The 18,848-nt window shown below is 43.7% G+C and overlaps 1 protein-coding gene across 4 annotated transcripts in view; it reads right to left on the bottom strand.

Annotated features, from left to right (window-relative positions):
• Nucleotides 1-977: 977 nt before the first annotated feature.
• The window catches only part of Adamtsl1 (ADAMTS like 1), a 392,521-nt gene continuing 374,650 nt past the window's right edge, over nt 978-18,848 (bottom strand). For 2 of the 4 annotated variants that reach the window (XM_036178884.1, XM_036178887.1), the window contains 5 exons: nt 17,256-17,436; nt 14,336-14,543; nt 6,126-6,235; nt 4,870-5,090; nt 978-3,440 (listed from right to left, as the gene is read on the bottom strand). In XM_036178884.1, the coding sequence (XP_036034777.1) occupies nt 3,334-3,440; nt 4,870-5,090; nt 6,126-6,235; nt 14,336-14,543; nt 17,256-17,436 (827 nt within the window). In that variant the 3' untranslated portion in view covers nt 978-3,333. Of the gene's footprint in view, nt 5,091-6,125; nt 6,236-14,335; nt 14,544-17,255; nt 17,437-18,848 lie in introns of all 4 variants that reach the window. The other 2 variants (XM_036178883.1, XM_036178885.1) reach the window with 1 other exon arrangement.

Raw genomic sequence — 18,848 nt, 5'->3', positions numbered from 1 at the left:
TTTGATTCCTCACTGTTTACTTCAAGGCTGTATCAACACTGGTCATTTCCTAACTGGCCGTGTGTGACTTGGGCAGATCACTCTCTCTGATTTAACTTATATCCAATGTTTACCGAGTCTGAATCATGAAGTCTTTAGCTCAGCTAGCTCACTGAATGAAATGAGTCAAGAGAGATGGATGTGTTTAATTTGCCTCCCAAGGTAGCAGTCTATAGGCTAGTTCACCAAACAGGGTTCTTTTTACTATACTGGTCCTAATAGTGCTAGCCTTCTCTCTACACCACCATTTCCTTGCCCTCTGTGGATGACTGACTACTTCCGAGAGCCCCACAGATTATTGAGATGTAGCTTGTCTGGTATTAACTGAGAATCATCAATTAAGTTGGATTATTCCCTTCAGGCTTATTTGCAGGATGGTGTGAATGTGTGTGCACATACACGCATGTGTGTTAAGGTGGACATATGCCCATGAGAATAATTGCAGGGTTGTATGAGGATTAAATGTAGAATCTATGAAGCTTAATCTCCACTTACAATGCATAACCAAAATTCCATAATGTGGTTGCCTCATACTGTGCACACATGCTGGCAGGAAGTCAGCTTGGAGTCTTGATCTGTCGTGAGATCTTGCTCTTCTTCCAAGAGGTATTGTGTTGTTCTTGTAGTCTCCTATATAAGGTTGTCAACGAGATGACTAGTTCTTTTATTCCACAGTATTCAGCCAGAATGTGCACACATCTACCATTGCCTTTCCTCTGGGCTCATTTACTCAGTTGGCCTTTCTGAGCATGGGCTCCCAGCTTTCCAGAGAAAGCTGAAAAAACGCAATTCCTCCATTTCAGCACTACATTTATAATTGGTTGGGAACTACTCAATTAGTAAACAGGGACTTTTGTTCACCTCTTGCATAAAATATGAAGGGAATGATGAGTTTAACAGAGAGACTCTGACACCAAGATTTAAATAAATAAGCTGTATTATCTGTACAAAAAATATAAATACAGTTTCATGTTTTAGAGGAGGAAGTGCCTCCTTCCACATTATCCAGCAGCCCCGATAATTTGTAGCACTGCTGAGTCGCAATTCACAGAACAAATATTAAATGTACATTCATCTCATGCAAGGAGCACACTGCTTTCCATTCCAAACCTAAGCTCTCCGACTAGTTTGGGAAGGCACTTCCAACCTCACATTCTGACACATGGCAGAGCTGGAAGATACCTGCCTTTTAGGAAATTCAAACACTGACCACCAATTTTTAATAGCTACTGAACTAACCAACTGTATTAGTATTACAGAATTTGTGTTTGTTCCATGTATAACTAGTGTCACAAACAAATCCACTTTATTGTCCCCTATCCCACATTAGTCTTTATAATGTACTCTGTACATAGTGAATAATGGATTAGAGTTAAACACCAATTTTGTTTCTTTTAAAATTAGGAAGAATACAATTATCACCACAGAGATTTTAGGAATACAGCTGTAGGAAGTTAATAAAAATCCCCTGAAGGATTTTTGTTTTTCTGGATGACAATGTACAATTACTAATATTGCACTTTTTATACAAGAAATCCTAATAAATATTCACAAAAGATATACATAGAAACACTCTTTTATTTTAAATAAACATTACACTGATTTTTAGTAACACAATTTCTTAGAGACTATTTCTGTGATGAGGAAGAGGCCTACCCTAATTGTCCACAGCACACCTGGAAAAGACACAGATGAACACCATCTTCCAAACCTAACTTCTGGGATGGCTGGAAAATGCAGCCCTGATGTTGGTGGTGGCCCTGGGGTGATAGCATTTGACACATATGTATGTGAGGGGTGGCTTATCTGATGAGTACCGGGCTCTGGCTGCCCAATCTGCTGAGGCTGCTCAGGGGAGGAAGCAAATATTAGTGCTGAAGCTTTCTCTGCTAAATGAGAATTTGCCAAGGGCTTTTGTTTTAGCCTCATCTACAGCTACTGCATGTTGCTGAATCGTGTGTGCTGCTTGGCCTGCTGAGTGGTCCATTCGCTCAGTCTGGTGGGTAGTATTTGTGTCGGAAGGATGGTTGAGAAGCTTTTGAGGACTGTCTTGTGAGTCTTTAGCTATCCTTTTGCTTTGCCATAGCACCCTATTACTCTCACCCCTACCCCCAGCTTTCTGTGTAAACAGGACACACAGCAGCTCTTCTGTTGCGTAGGAAGGGCCCATAGGCCCACTCTGTGATGGCTGGGATAAGTAAAGCACTCTGTCTGATTCTGTTCCCTGGCCAACTCTAGTGGGAAGGGTTGTTACACCTATAGACGCTTGCCAGCCAACAGGTTGCTTAATGAGTCCTTTGTGAGCAATGACTCTAGTCCCTGGCCTAACATGGAGCAGCAAAGTCACTGAGGTGGAAAACCTGGAGTGCTCAGGTTCAGAGGCCCGTGGCCCACAGCAGCAGTTAGTTCAGGGATAGTGACTCTTGATTTAAAGTACAGAGATGCTGGGAACAGCCTTACTACACAGCCAGACCCTGACCCCCTTGTTGGGTTTTCCCCAGCTGCAGACACAAAGGTTACCCGATAGAGTAGGGAGCAGAGGCACTTCCAAAACCACATGAAGAGCACACCTTCTATCATGCAGCATGGGTACCCTGAGAAGACGCTCAATATCCTTCCCACTTCTGCTGAACCGACAGGAGAGCGCATGTACCAAGGCACAGGCCTGTCAGATGAGTTTCCTGTGGCTGCTTGAACATCTGTCCTGCCTGCTAGCCTCTGCCACCTCTTCCTTGCCTCTGTCTCTTGTATAACTGTATGCTTTCTGTCTATGCTGCTTGTCTCCTTTGTAACATCTGCCTATAGTTGAGTTCTCTTCTTTCTTGGTTCCCCAGAAGAACTGGATTTCTGACCTGGTTTCTGCTCCAGTATGGTGCTTTCCTTGTTCTTACCATCATACCACCCAGGAAACAAAGGAATGACAGTCTGGTGGGCCTGTGCCTGTGCCTGTGTGTTATAAATCCCAGCTCCCTGCTGTCCCTATGGACTATGGCTTTCTCTTCCTGTGTCTCTGAGACCCTGATTGGGAAGGAGCCAGCTCTACAAGGGAGCTGCTGTCTGCCTGGCCTGCTCTGCACCCCCCTTTAGACAGCTCTTTTTCTGTTCGCAACACTTGTTCCAGCTAACTGAATAAGAAAATATGCCAAGGTCCTTAGGAGCATGGGTGCAGGTGGACATGGGCGTGTGGGGAGGGGCAAATAAATAAATAAAAGGAAGAAAGCGTAAGTCATGTTCGAGGGTGGTTGTATGAGTCCTTTGTGTGGCCAGGGTAGAGTTCATCCCTGGGCCCTGTCTTCATGCCTTGCCACACGTTCCACAGCAGCGAGATCGGAACTGGCCGAGCTGGCAGAGTTTCAACTGTCTCACCTTCTCGCAGTACCTGGTGGTGTCTCTGCACTCAGCTGGGGAAGTGGGAGGGAGGAGGGGGACAGAAAGGAGATGTGAAACAGAGGCTCGCAGATGCAGCTGCCGCTGAGCAGCCTAGCTACTTGGCGAGATGCCTGAGGGGTCTACCCTGCCCATGGTTCCGCAGCCCCTTCCCACAGCCTTCCCTGTGGCAGAGCTCAGCCCGCCCTTCCCTGCCCCACCAGCCTGCAGCTGTCTGTCAGGTGGATTGACAGGGTCGGTCTCAAGGCCACCTTTGCTTCTGATGCAGAGTCTACTTTGGAGTGGTAATTCTCACCCCGCCCCCTTGGGACCACCTCACTTCCTTGCTCGCCGTTTTCCCTATTGGCTTTCGGTATTTTAGTGAGATATGGTTCCCAGAAGGACAGAATCCTGTTCCCGGTGTGAGAGCATACAAGCAAGGACCTGGCTGAAGGTCTCTATCTTCGGGTGCTTGGGCCTCACTTTCCCTGTTCAGCTTTCTCTTCCTCACCCAGGCCTCTCGTGTTTCAGCTCATCGGGTCTTCCGGACATGACAGTCCTTAAACACCGGTGCAGCCTGCACTGTGTAAGCGTTTTAACTCCTTGCACGGGTACTTTCTGAATATGCCAACCATCTGACAGGAACATCAGATGTAAACATCACCAGCGTAAAAAAGATCATACATCTCCCAGTGGGTCGAAAGGGATGGGCCATCTGCCTCAGCGTGGGGAACCAATTGCTCAGTGAAGTTGGTTGAGGGGGAATATTGGACTCTTAAACATTTTTCCCCTAATTGTCTAGTCTTTGTAAAGATTTATCATCACTTTTTGTGAGGAAATATCTCCAGTTTAGGTTTTGGGCCCTAAGGAGGAGAGACTAGATCCCTACCCAGTTAGAATACAGATATTGGTTTGGGGCTGAGAGGAGGGAATGACTGTCAGAACCCAGGGGCACGGTCTCCCGTTCCATTCCAGTGGATGCACATGGGCCGGGAAGGAGGGGGGTCAGCAGGTCCTTGTTTGGTGTGAAGTAGAACAATGATGGGTACAGAGCTGGCTGAGTGGCAGGCACTCTGCATGTTTCTTCAGTGCTAACAGTGTTCTGTCTTGAGTAGCCTGGTCCCTGGGAACCATTGTTTGTCTTTCCGTGTGGGCACCAGCCAGGTTGATTGCAGGTGAGGTGGAGGCCAATTTTATCCAGCCCTTGGCTCTCTCTGAGCTCAGGATGAAGACAGTGGAAGCCCCTGGGACACATCCTGGCATCTTTTGTGGTCTGAACATGTGTACACACATCCTTGCACACACCTATGTACCCCACTTAAAATGTTCAATTCTGGCCCCCGGCTCACAATCCTTAGGGAACTTGATCCAATGCCCCATGTTCAGGCTCAGTCCCAGGGATTGCCCTCTGTACCCGATGACCTGTGGGGAATTTGCAGAATGTTCTTTGGGATTGGAACGTACTGTTTTCACATGGAGTGATGTTGCAGCGTTGCCAGTTGGCGGGCCGGGGCCCCCAGGAACACAGGTGCTCAGGCACAGCCTTGTTGGTGCGGGCGTGAACACACTCCACCCGTCGGGACTGGAAGCCATAGTTGCCACAGGTCGCCGTGCACAGGGTCCATAGGCTGACCCTCCAGTGTACACTGCAGGCCTCCGACCAGCAGTTTTGGGTGCTCACAGGCCTGTAGGAGGAGGGGGGCAGAGTTAACGTCTATCTCTGTGGGAACTAGATTTGGAAACTACAAACCCAGAGATGCAGATAAGTCTGGATCTTGATCTCTGCCTGTTAGTGAATGAATGCGCCTTAAGGAGGCCACTATCTGCTGTGGAATATTCCTTTATACTGTGTGAAGATGTGTCACTGTGATTGGTTTAGTAAAGAGCTGAAGGGCCATTAGCTAGGCAGGAAGAGGTTGGGCAGGACTTCTGGGGACAGAGAGCTCTGGGAAGAAGGGCGGAGTCACCAGCCAGACAGAGAGGAAGCAGGATGGGGAGCACAGAGCAAAGGTAACCGAGCCACATAAAAGAACGTAGATTTAAAAATATGGGTTAATTGAAGTTACAAGAACTAGTTAGGAATAAGCCTAAGCTAAGGTTGAGCTTTTACAATTAATAATAAGTGTCCGTGTCATTTTTGTGTGAGCTGGAAGCCCAAAGAAAATTCCGTTTACATCCATCTGCTCTTCTCTACATTCCTTCATGATCCAAGAACAAGCTCTACTCAGCATGGAGACTAGGAAAGGTGGAACTTGGAGTCTGGTCTCGAGCTCAAAAGGTAGAGGCGAGAAGCCATTTTCCTAGGGATCATCTGCAAGGAGATATACTAGGGGCTAGGAGCAGATAGGCACAGGTTGAGATCCAGGGACAAAAGCCTGCATATTGGCCTAACTTCTAGAGAAAGGCCAGCAAGATGAACCTGTGAATCTCTTGTGGTCTGGTGGCCATGGTTTAGGTGTCTCTTGCTCACCTAGAGATTGGGGTGGAATCAGACCTCTCTTATGAACAACACTTATGTGTGCTTCGTCCCTGAGAGAAGAAAGCCCAACCTCATTCAACAAAGACAGGACAATGTTTGCAAGAGGCTAAGGACTTGGGGTAAGATGGAGGAGGGCAGGACAGCTGACCCCTTGTGGAAGAGTGGAGTAGCAACATTCTTCATCATTTTTGTGCTGTTGATACTGGGGCTGGGTAGAGGAAGGACAAGGGCTTTGTCTTACCTGGGGAGAGCACTGCACTGCTCTGATGGTAAGGTGATGCCATTCCGGGTCTGGCAAAAGACTTGTCTGTGTTGCACGGCAAGGCGAGGACCTATGCAAGGCCCATTGCACTGGGAGGGAAGAAGGAGATGCATAGCATGTTATCCGTGTCCAAGGTGGAAGCTGCAATGCTCAGGCTACTCGAGGCAGGAGCACTGAGTGGGATCTCATTAGACCTGTAGATCTTCTTTCCCTTCTTTGTTGATCAGATAACAGACACTCACTGGCATGTGCTTTATGCTACAATGGGCAAGTTAACTGCCCTATAGTCTGTGGGCATTTTGCTAGCAAATGGCCAGGGGAAGTGTAGCTTAGACCAGAGAAGAATTAACCCGTGAAACAATTCTGTCATGTGTTGGGAGTGTGGTGATAAGCTTCAGAGACGAAGACCTCTCAATACCATGTCTGATAAAAATTGACCATTTTTATTACTTAAAAATAACTCTTTTGTAAATTACAGTGCATGAAGGACAATGTGAGTAAAAAAAATACTCTATGGTGAGATATCCTGAGAAAATGAATATAGCCCAGGTGTGACCTGCTGCATGGGGCCACCCCCACCTTAGAAGGGCCCTGCTCTTGGCTTAACATGCTGTTGACCATCTTGGCATCTATTACTGTTTTTGGCTAAGAGACTCAGCAAGTTATATGCCTGGCTGCATATGGGCAAAGGAAAAGCAAACAAACAACATGGACCGAGTCACTCAGCAGCCGCCTTCCACCCACTCCTCCTCTCCAAACAGAGCTGATGCCAGGATAAAAAGTTGACTGTTCATCTGTTTTAGATATTTAGTAGCTTTGTAATTGCTACAGCACTTGGTATGCGCCGCTTCCTGCTTCCCACTGTGCAATTTTGGTGGGCATGTGTCTGCATGGTACATACACGTCCAGACTTCAGAGGCCTTGTCTACTTAGGGTCACCAGCACTTCTGCCTGTTTCTTCTCCAGCCTCTAGTAGATGGGGTGTCTATCTGGTTTAAAGTCTCTGGAAGTTCTTAGATGGTAATATAGTTTGAACATTAAGCATTCTACTAAATAAGTACTTGTATCTCATCTTGGCTTGATTTGTATCCCCTGTCTACTAAAAATATTTAATGTATTTCTTTCTTTCTTTCTTTCTTTCTTTCTTTCTTTCTTTCTTTCTTTCTTTCTTTCTTTCTTTCTTTCTTTCTTTCTCTCCTTTCTTTTATTTCTCTCTTTCTTTTTCTTTTTCTGTTTTTTTGGGACAGGGTTTCTCTGTGTAGCTTTGGAGGCTGTCCTGGAACTCGCTTTGTAGACCAGGCTGGCCTCAAACTCACAGAGATCCACTTGCCTCTGCCTCCCCCGAGTGCTGGGATTACAGGCGTGCGCCACCACTGCCCGGCATTTAATGTATTTCTATTGGATAACTTTTCACTTGGATAAAGTCTTCCCCACTTTTTCTTCCTTCTTCCTTTAGTGTCAATTATTTTATATGTTTCTTTTGTGTTTTAGACATGTCCCTTGCGTGGCTAGGGGTTTTAATTGTTTTCTCTCACAAATTTTACCCCACTCAAATGATGTCTTCTCATGAAGACCAGATTTGGATTTAGTTCAATTTATTAACCGCAATCATGTTTAGTGTTGATTTTATGTAAATTGTTCTCTTTTATATAATTAGTCTGTCACACACATATGGTCACTTGTTGCTTAATGATGGAGACACATTTGAGTTTTGTTTTTTGTTAGTGATATCACAAACATCATACAGTGTACTTAAACCAAGAAAGCTATGACATCATCAAGTGATACAATATTTCTAAAATTTTTTTATTCTTCTTTCATATATTACATCCCAACCAAAGTTTCCCCTTCCTCCATTCCTTCCAGTACTCCCATCCCCCCAACTCTCATCTCCCCTCCCCCCCCCAGGTCTAGGCCTCCCAGGGATATATGGCATAACAAGATACAGTAGGATAGACACATAACCTCATATTAAGGCTGGGTGAGGCAACCTGGTAGAAGAAAAAGGGTCCCACAAGCAGGCAAGAGAGTCAGACAACCCCCACTCCTACTACTGTTAGAAGTCCCATAAGAACACCAAGCTACACAACCATAATACACATGCAGAGAACCTAGCTCAGACCTATACAGGCTTCGGGATTGTCACTTCCATCTCTGTGAGCCCCTATGAGCCCTGCTTACTGTTCTGTGGGCTCTGTTCTTATGGTGTCCTTGACCCCTCTGGCTCCTACAATTCTTCCTCCTCCTCTTACCAGGGATTCCATGAGCTCCACCTAATGTTTGGCTGTGGGTCTCTGCACCTGAAGCCTCTCTGATGATGATTGGAGTAGGCTCCAGTATAGCTAAATATCATTAGGACTCATTTCATTGATTTTTTTTTTTTTTTTGGCCTGTTGTGCTCCATTCTACCCTAGGTCTTTGGGCTATCCAGCCTCTGGTACTTGGCTATCCGGGCAGTGTGAGGCATAGGTCTCAAGTTGGACCAGCCATTGGTTAGCTACTCCCACAAGTTTTGGGCCACCATTATCCCAGCACATCTTGCAGGCAGGACAAATTGTAGGTAAAAGATTTTTGGTTGGGTTGATGTCCTAGTTCCCACTACTTGCCAAGTTACAGAAGATGGCCAGTTCAGGCTCCATATCCCCCTTTACTAGGAGTCTTTGCAAGGTCACCATCATAGATTCCAAGGAATCTCCATTGCACTAGGTTTCCACATTGCTCCCCAAGTGCCCCCCCCCCCCAATTCCAGTCATCTCTGCCAATACTCTCTTCCCTACACCTCCTACTCCTATTTGATCTCTCCTGTTCCCATGTGCTCCCAATCCACCCACAAAATCTATTTCCCCTTCCAAGGGAGACCCATGTATCCCACTTTGAGTCCTTCTTGTTACTTGACCTCTCTGGGTCTGTGGATTGTAGCAGGATTATCTTTTATTTAACAGCTAATATCCACTTGTGAGTATATATATATATATATATATATATATATATATATATATATATATATATATATATATATATATATATATTCTGGTTTGGGTTACCTCAGTCAGAATGATTTTTTTTTTTCTAGTTCCATCCATTTGCTTGCAAATTTCATGTCATTGTTTTTAACAGCTGAGTAATAATACTTCATTATGTAAATATCAATTATACAGTCGAGGGACATCTAGGTTGTTTCTAGTTTCTGGCTATTATGAACAAAGCTGCTATGAACATAGTTGAGCAAGTGTCCTTGTGGTAGAATGGAGTGTCTCTTGGGTATATGGCCAGAAATGGTATAGCTGGTTCTTGAGGTAGATTGATTCCATTTTTCCAAAGTGGCTATATAAGTTTGCACTTCACCAGCAATGGAGAAGTGCTCCCCTTGCTCTATATCCTTGCCACTTGTGTTTTTTATCTTAGCAATTCTGACAGGTGTAAATGGAATCTCAGAGTTGTTCTAATTTTGGATTTCCCTAATGGCTAAAGATGTTGAACATTTCTTTAGGTGTTTCTCTGCCTTTTGAGATTCTTCTGTCAAGTATTCTATGTTTAGGTCTATACCCCATTTTTAAATTGGATTATTTGGTTTGAAGTCTATTTTGTTAGAATAGCTACACCAGCTTGCTTCTTAGGTCCATTTGCTTTGAAAGTCTTTTTCCAATCCTTTTCTCTGAGGTAATGTCTATCTTTGATGTTGAGGTGTGTTTCTTGTATGCAGCAGAAGGATAGATCCTGCTTTTGCATCCATCCTGTTAGTCTGTATCTTTTTATTGGTGAATTGTGTCCATTGATAATTGAGATATTAATGATCAATGATTGTTAATTCCTGTTATTTTGTTGTTATTGGAAATGTGTGTGTTTCCCTTCTTTTGGTTTTGGTGGTATGAGATTATTTCCCATGGTTTCATGCATTAATCTCCTTGGGTTGGAGTTTTCTTTCTAGTGTCTTCTGTAGAGCTAGATTTGTAGATATTGTTGAATTTGACTTTATCATGGAATATCTTGTTTTCTCCATCTATAGTGATTCAAAGTTTTGCTGAGTATAGTAGTTTGGGCTAGCATCTGTGGTCTCAGAGTCTGAAGGACATCTCTACAAGCCCTTCTGGATTTTACAGTCTCAAATTGAGAAGTCGGGTGTAATTCCAATAGGTCTGCTTTTATGATGTTATTTGGCCTTTTTTCATTGCAGATTTTAATATTCTTTGTTCTGTGTGTTTAGTGTTTTGATTATTAAATGGTGAGGGGACTTTCTGTTCTGGTCCAGTCTTTTTGGTGTTTTTGTATGCTTCTTGCACTTTTATAGGCATCTCCTTCTTCACCTGAGGAAAATTTTCTTCTGTAATCTTGTTGAAAATATTTTTTGGCATTTGAACTGGTATTCTTCTCTTCTATTTCTATTATTCTTAAGTTTGTTTTTTTTTCATAGTGTCCCAGATTTTCTAGATGTTTTGTGTAAGGAATTTTTTAGGTTTATTATTTTCTTTGACTGATGCATCTACTTCTTCTATTGTGTCTTTATTGCCTGAAAATCTCTCTTCCATCTCTTACACTCTGTTGGTGATGCCTACATCTGTAATTCCTGTTCACTCGCCTAGATTTTCTATTTCTAGAATTCCCTCAGTTTGTGTTTCCTTTATTGCATATATTTCCATTGTTAGGTCTTGAACAGTTTTGTTTCCTTCAACTGTTTTTTTTTTTTTTCTCTTGGCTTTAAGTGATTTTTTTTCACTTACTGTTTAAGGACTTCTGTCATCTTCACAGTTTGTTTAATGGTCCTTTTCTTGTGCTTCAGCTATGTTGGAATTTTCAAGGCTTGCTATAGTAGGATAACTGGATTCAGGTGGGGACATTCATTGCCCTGGCTGTTGTTGTGTTCTTATGCTGGTATGTTGGCATCTGGGTTTGAGTGATTATACGTCTAGGTTCTGATTTCTGAGTGGTGGCAGTGGTTTGGGTGTTTGGGACCTGAACCAAAAGAGTGGGAGAGTTCCTTGGGTAGGCTGTTGGCTTAGGTGTATGTGAGTGTGCTTGTGTGTTCACCATGTCCATTCAGGAGGCCAATAAGCTTCCTGGAGCTGGAATTATAGATGTTTGTGAGTCACCATATAACCATATATAGATGCTGGGTGCTGGCACCCTCAGGAATGAACACTCCCAACAAGGAACCATCTGTCCAACCCAGGTGATGTAATCTTATGGGATCGCTATTGTATGTTATGGTTAGTCATTGGTTGGGGTATCATTGACACATGGCAATGCTGTTTTAGTATACACAGCAGAACTGTTATTCTTGGGGCATGCAGTAATTGTTTTCATTTTTTATTATTAATTCTTTGTCAATTTCATATGTGTCCATAATAAATTCTTGTCACATTCCTCCCTCCACCTTCATTTTTACTTTCTTTTTAAATTTTTGAGGAACTGACATTGTTGTCCATAGTAGCTAAACAATATTTCATTTTCTATGGGCAACACACTTGGAATTCAATTTCTTTTTATCATTACTAAACTTTTTGTTTTCTCCCGGTGCAGAGGATCAAATACAGGCATTGTGTATGCTAGGTGAGTGCTCTACCACTGAGCTTTTGCCCCAGCCAACACCAAACCTTTTAATTTATTCAATAATAATCATCCTAATGAGTAGAAAATGGTAATACATTGTGGGATTTCTTTCTTTCTTTCTTTTTTTTTTTGAGAAAGCATTTTTCTGTGTAGCTTGGTCTGGCCTTAAACCTTTGACAATCAATTGCCCTTCAAAGTAATGTATTGTGGTTGACTTATATTTCTCTAATATTTACCCAATACAATGACTATTCAAATCCTTGCCCAAGGAAAGTTTTTTTTAAGCCATTATGGATTTGTTCACTTCTGATCAGAGTTATGATTTCAAGTATGTTCTCTTATGCCACAGGCTGCCTCTTCACTCATGCAATAGTATCCTGTTGAAGTATAAAACCCTTAGAGTTGGGTGTCTTTGTTGTCTGGTATGGTCTGGATAGATTTTATGAGTTGATATGTTTGAAATTTAACTCCCAGTTTTATATGTTGATGGTATTTGGAGGAGGGGAGGGGAGCGGCGCTGTGGGTGACAGTTAAGGTTGAGTGAGGTGTTCAGGGTGGTGCCTCCCTGATGAGATGAGTGGACAACTTGTGCTCACATTGCCATGTGGTACCTGACACGGCAGAAAGGCTTTTACCATATAGGCCCCAGCCCTGATAACAAACTTCACAGTTTCCAGGGCTGTAAGGAATAATTTTCTTTACAAATTATCTTTATGTGGAATTTTGTTATGGCAACACAAATTAACTGTCACATCTAAGGAATTATTGCCAAGCCCAATGCCAAAGAATGATTCCTCTTCATTTTCTTCTAAGAATTTTATTTTTAAATAAAATTTATATGGTATAAAGGACCAGCTTCATTCTTTGACATTACCCAACATCATAAGTTGAAAAACTATTCTTTTCCTACTAAAATGGTCTTGCTACCCTGCCAACATCACTTGTCATACATGTGAGGGTTTATTGTTGGGCTTTAGAGAAAGCTCTCAAGCAAACATGTATGACATTGCATGTTGAACAGGAACGTGTAGATAGCTAATTCCAACAAGTTCACATTTCCCAATTGCCTAAAGCATTCTAGAATTATGCCTGGCCAGTCAGAAAGATCACTCTGTCATTTAGTGCCAGTCCCAGACAAACCAACAATAGCTGCTGATGCTGTTCCCTATTGTTGGGCACCACCTGGACATAAATCTGTTAGTATCTCTGGGACACATGGTAGACCCCCAATGTTTTCTGAACATAGATTTTATGCAATGAAATTATTTCCTATAAGCATTTCTACACACCTGATTCTTGTGTGTGTGAACAACAAGGTAAAATTGTAAAGGGAGGCTGCAGGCCATTTGGTGAATTAGAAGGACAAGTAGGGAGACTGATCTGAATATCTAACAGGCCTTAGGACACAGGTTCTGACAGGTGCACAGTCTCACCTGGTCCAGACATGAGAATATAACCATGACCACATTCTTCTTGACTTCCTTTTACCTCTAAAATCTTCTGTTTGTGGTGTTCTCCTTTTAAAATCACAACAAAATGTAATACTTCTCCTCAGTGGATGAAATTAACATGGTACCTCCATTATATCCAAAGGAGGCTCCATCCTGAGTCTTCTGGCCAAATGAGGACCACTGTTGCTCTGTTGATCTCGCGATGGTTAACATTATGTTTTAAGTTTAAATTATTGTGCTTAAGAGATCTATAAGACAAAAATGCCTCTAACCTATAAGCCTCACATGCCCAAGGATAAATAGCTTCCCGGAATGCTCGGGGCTATTCTTGTAATTGCCTGGTCTTGTACAATTTTAATGAAGCTGTTGTTCATGTAATATAACAAACCACATGTTTTGCTTCTTTAAACGACCTTGCTTGCCCATGATTCTGTAGGTGGGATGTGTGCTGGTTACATGTAGGTAGGAAGTACACTGATTGCACAAAGGAAGTAAGTGTGTAGCCTTGTGAGTTTTGCCTTTATAAGCTCCTGACTAATGTAATTTGGGAATCCAGTATCTGAGTAAAGCCTCTTCTTTGTTTCAAACGTATTTGTGGTCAGACTGGTGAATCTCTGGAGGACCCCAGATACCTAATAGTCTCCCTTGGGACTTTTCATGTTAACCTCCAGGCAGAGAACTGAGGAAGGAGGCAGAGATTTCAAAGTGGTCAAGCTAGGCTTCACCTTTTCTTGGCTTGGAATAATGGCTTTCAGTTTTGAGAACCTGCTTGGTTCCCACTACAGTGAAGGTGACTCATGCCTTTGGGAGCTACAGCCTGGTCATCGTAGTTTTCGAAGTTTCCCCAGTGAATTTTTTTTTTCTCCCTGTGGAATTGGCCCACAGCAACAGTGCATTCTCCAGAGGTTCTCCTCTGAAGTTCCCAGAACCGTCCCTAGCACAGTTACAAGAAGTGGTCTTGGGGTCACAGAATGAAAGACAATGGGTCAGAGGAGTGTACTAATTCCTCAGAATACCCTACACTTGTTAGGTTAGGGGCTGCAGGAGTGAAGCTGGGTGGGGATAGTGAGAGGTGGGAACAAGAGAGGAGGATGGCATTCTTCTTCCTACTGTGGCAAGGTTTGTATCTGCAGATTTGCCCTCAAAACCAAAAACACAAAACAACCAACCAGAACCCCTCTGGCTCCTCACCTGGCCCCAGCTGGAGAAAGCCCATTCCACACACAGCTGCTGGTTACAGGCCTGGGTGTCCACAGGCCGTTTGGCCAGTTGGGTGCACATGTCGTTGGATACTGGGGTAGAGATCCCAGAAGCTTTCAACTTCTGACAGGTCACTCGGCGGGTCTGGACACCTCCACCGCAGCTCCGGGTACAGGCAGACCAGGAAGTCACCATCCATCTGAGGAGAAGGGGGACATGAGGGCAACTGCAGAGGGTAAGGCCTGGGGGAAATGAACCTTGCTTGTCCCTCTCAACACACATAGATGTTGACCTGAGGGCCATTTCCCCAAGATTTACTCAGAAAAATATAAAACATCCACACAGCATCACTGGAACCTGTGAATGCTAACTTGCTTGTGGATAAGGGCTTTTGGTTGCTTGTTTATGAGACAGGGTCTCATTACTTAACACAGCTTGGCTTTTTGGACTTGTGATGCCCCTGGCTTGCATGCTGGAGTTATAGCCATGCACATAGTTAGGATTTGGAGATGAGGTTATTTGAGTAGACCCTACATGCCCTTATCAGAGGTAAATGCATATGGGGAGAGGTGGCAGTATGACCAGGGAAAGGAGCTGCAGTTTTGTGCAGCCACAATCCAGGACTTTTAGAGGTACTGGAATATGGGAGCATCAAGGAGCAAATTCACCCCTAGAGTCTTTACAAAGGCTACATGGTCCTGCGATTTATTGATTTCTGGTCTTCAAAATGGAGTTTTATTTGGACAGATTTTTCTTGCAGCCCAGGAAACTGATAAAATTGGGACATTGACAAGGGAAGACTCTATTGAGGGTTGGTTGCTTTCAGCTGCCCCACACTAGTGGATCTGGATAGGATACTTTTAGATAGTAACACACTTTAGTATGTCAGGACAGGACATATTCCTAGGAAAGTCAGATCCAAACATGTTACCTCTTGACCTAGGAGATAATCTGTGTTTCACTGAGGTCAAGGTTTTTTTTGTTTTTTGTTTTTTTTTTTCCTGGAACCTTGATCTATCTTTCAGAAACAGTCAAAGATCATTCTAGATTTCTAGGGTAATTTCTACCATTACTAAGTCAGTGTAGAAGTCATATATCTTAGAGGCTTATATGTGTAGTACAATATCCATTCTCAGAATGTAAGGATTCAACTATAATTTAACTAGAAGTAAAACTGACCAAGACTATGAGAAATGGGCTTTTCTCATAAAGCCATTTTAAAATCTGGGGACATTGTGAAGTCCTTAGTCCATAGTATGTATGTAATCATGCAGGAGTCCTCTTCTGCATATGTGCACATACAGCTCATTCTCACAGAGCAGAACAGTTAAGAGGCATGGTACTTTCTCACCAATTGTGATACCTGGAGTCTGGGAATAGAACTGTGATGTGGATGAACAGCTAGCTACCTGGATTAGAGCAGAGTTTGGAAGACAGTCATAGCAATGCTTATGTTTGTACAGCAGAGGATGCTAACATGGTCCTCAAGCCCGACTGGTATTCTAGTCAAATGGAAGCCTATGGGCTTCCTTGGCAAGTGGGGCCACATTTGATTTTCAAAAGAAGTGAATGGAGAGAAGGGGAATAGGTTCCTTCTTCCATCAGGATCTGCAACTGAGTTTGTGGCAATCTCTCTACTCGTTGGCCCGGGGAGGATGATTTTTTGTGGCTTTCTAGGCTAAGGAAACACCGTATTTAGGAAGCAGGCACAAGGTGTTTTAAAGCCACTGGAAGCATTGAAACCTAAGAAGAGACAGCCATTGCTATTTCAGTTGCTGAAGTAAATTAGGCTGATTGACTCTGACCATCACCAAATCAAATCACAGAGTTCCTGGCACATAAAAGATCTCTTCTTCATTTCTTGCAGCTTGGCAAGGGCGGTCTTCCAGATCCTTCTGTCCCTGGTGAATGTCAGGCGTGCATTTCAATCAACTTTGATTTCTAAATATACATTTCAGTGATGTTTTCAGGAGCTGGGGTGGGGGTTTTGAGAAAGGAGAGCCATGGGCTATGTTACTGTTCAGGAAGGGTATAAAAGGACATTAATCATTCCCGTGGAAACCTTCCCGTCAGCAAGTCAAACTGCTGATATTAATGAGTGTGTTTCATATTTCATGGAGTCTCTCTTAGTCTCAGCTGCTCCCTGTGACTCAGCTGGCAAAACACAAAGCAGTTGCCTGAGCAGTATAGCAAAGTCCTACAGATAGGTCATAAAGGGCCATTTCAGGTCCTAGCCAAGTCTCCCGGGTTGCAGAGCGCCATGCTGGTGCCAACTCCAACCCCATCCATTATCCGTTAGTTACCACCTAAAGACTTAGGGATATGAGCTCAGTGGGACCCAGGGCTTCTTGAAGCCAGAGTTACACGAGAGAAGGAGATGGTAGTGTCATTGCAGCCTAAATACGAATCTCAAGTGCAGTGCAGGACCACATCTAGAGTTAGAGCAGCTATAGGAAAAAGGAGATGCATTCCAACACTAGTGAGGTGCAACTGTTTGTAAAAAGGTAAGTTTTCCTTAACTAGAGCACTAACTAGCAGAGGTATTTAGTTAGACAGAAAGGGAAAAGTTGGAGTTAAGCCCGGGAGTCCTTGTCTCCTCAACATTTTCATAGGAAATATGTTTCAAACAACTCAGAAAGGTATTATTACAGAATGGGCTTTACCTCTGGTCCCACCCTGGGACATACTTCTTTACTGAGCAGACTCTCAGGACTTGAAAGCCTAGGTAGCTTTGACTGGCTGAATAGTGAGGGAATAAGTAGGCCTGAAAGCAGAGGACTACTCTGAGGAGATTTTCAGTATGGTGGACAGGTGCCTATGGGCAGGCACAGCTCCTTGAATTCCATCTTTTTCTGCATGGTGCTAGACAATAGTCACGGGCAGTGGTTGTGGGTAGGAAGGGTGCGCTTACCGAGAAGGGCAGTCTCTCCGGTTGCAGGCAACAGGCTGAACGGCAGGCCGAGGCTTTCCTGCACAGTGCTCAGGGTCAACCTCTGTGTTGTTCAGTAAACACCTGAGGCGGGGCTGATGCACCCCTCTATTACCACAAGATGCTGAGCAGGTTGCCAGTCTGTCCACAGACCACCAGTAATCTGTCACAGGAGGAGGATCAGAGGGGAAGAGGAAATGGTTATTATCCACACTTCTCCTCCAGGGGAGTGGGATAGATGAGTGAGCTGAGAGGAAATATATAAACAAGCCATCTGCCTAGTGGGTGGGGCAGCAACTTTCCAACAAACTTGGGCAAGGCCAATGGGCTCCAGGAGCCTCACCCAGAAAATGAACATAGATTCCCTCTCCTCATGAGGTGTGCTGAGGACTGAGTAAAATGGAAGGAAAGGGCCTACCTCCGTAAGTACCTGGCACATCATTTAATCAACAGACACAGTGCTTATTATTTTAAACACACTTGCTCAAGTACTTTTTTTTTCCATATTGGTTAATCAGACAGTGACTTTATTTTCCTACAGAGAGGTATAAATATATCAAAGTATTTAATCACATTTAAAAGCATGAATCTGATTTGGAGTTTGTAAATGTTACAAAACACAGTCTATCCAAAGAGTTCTCCTTTACGTGAGACAATGATGTCAGTGGGAGAGCCCAGTTCTTTTTTGTTTTTTGTTTTTTGTTTTTTTTCTGTTTGGGGACTTGCGCTGTATTGTGGGGAAGGCTGTTAACTGATGCCTGGTATAGTTGGGACACATACTTGCGAATACTTGTGAGTTATGAGCACTGCAGATAGGCAGTGAGAAGGGGGGACATTTGTTTTCCTATTTGGAGAGCCAAGTGGCAGGGGAGCTTGTTCCAGCAGATCTGTGTGCTCAGAAAAACCTCTCTCCCTTCATGCAGTATTAGAAAGAGCAGGCCACCCTCCCCACAGAGTCCTACTTGGTCTTGGGAGTACATTCCATGGCATTTTGTTTATTCTCAACAGTCACATACACACAGTAGAACCGGTCCATGGAAAGCAGCCTCCCACAGTTTCCATAGAGAGGCCGGGTTGGGCTTTCTTCCTGTTGCTTTCAGCTCATTAGCAACTCTGGCTGGTGCAGTGAGTGTGGACTTGCCGACCTGCCCATATTCCTGGAAGGCTCACTCCCCAGCCGTGCAGGCAGGGTACTCTATCAGGTTTTTTGTTTGTTTGTTTGTTTTTGTTTTTGTTTTGTTGTTGTTGTTGTTGTTTTTTGTTTGTTTGTTTGGTTTTTTTTTTTGCCAGCACCAAAGCCAAAGGAAAGGCGCCTAGAAAGCCCTTTGCATGTGACTATGGCTGACCACACTGTGTGGCCCACACTGCTCTCTCTAGGCAGAAGGCAAGTGGCCAAGCTGGTTCGATCGAGACATGTTTTATAAACAGAAACAGCAGAGAAGACATGGATTTTAAGAAACGTGCTATGTGTAGCTTTTCTTAGTTAAATCAGGTTAGAGGAAACATGTATCTGACAGTGAGGCCCTCTCCATCCTGATTGTAATAGGCTCAGCTGGGGTAGGTCCTGGGCACTCT

This window comes from Onychomys torridus, chromosome 2 (genome assembly GCF_903995425.1).
Source record: "Onychomys torridus chromosome 2, mOncTor1.1, whole genome shotgun sequence".
NCBI lineage: Eukaryota > Metazoa > Chordata > Mammalia > Rodentia > Cricetidae > Onychomys > Onychomys torridus.
This window is presented reverse-complemented; position numbering and strand designations above follow the sequence as displayed.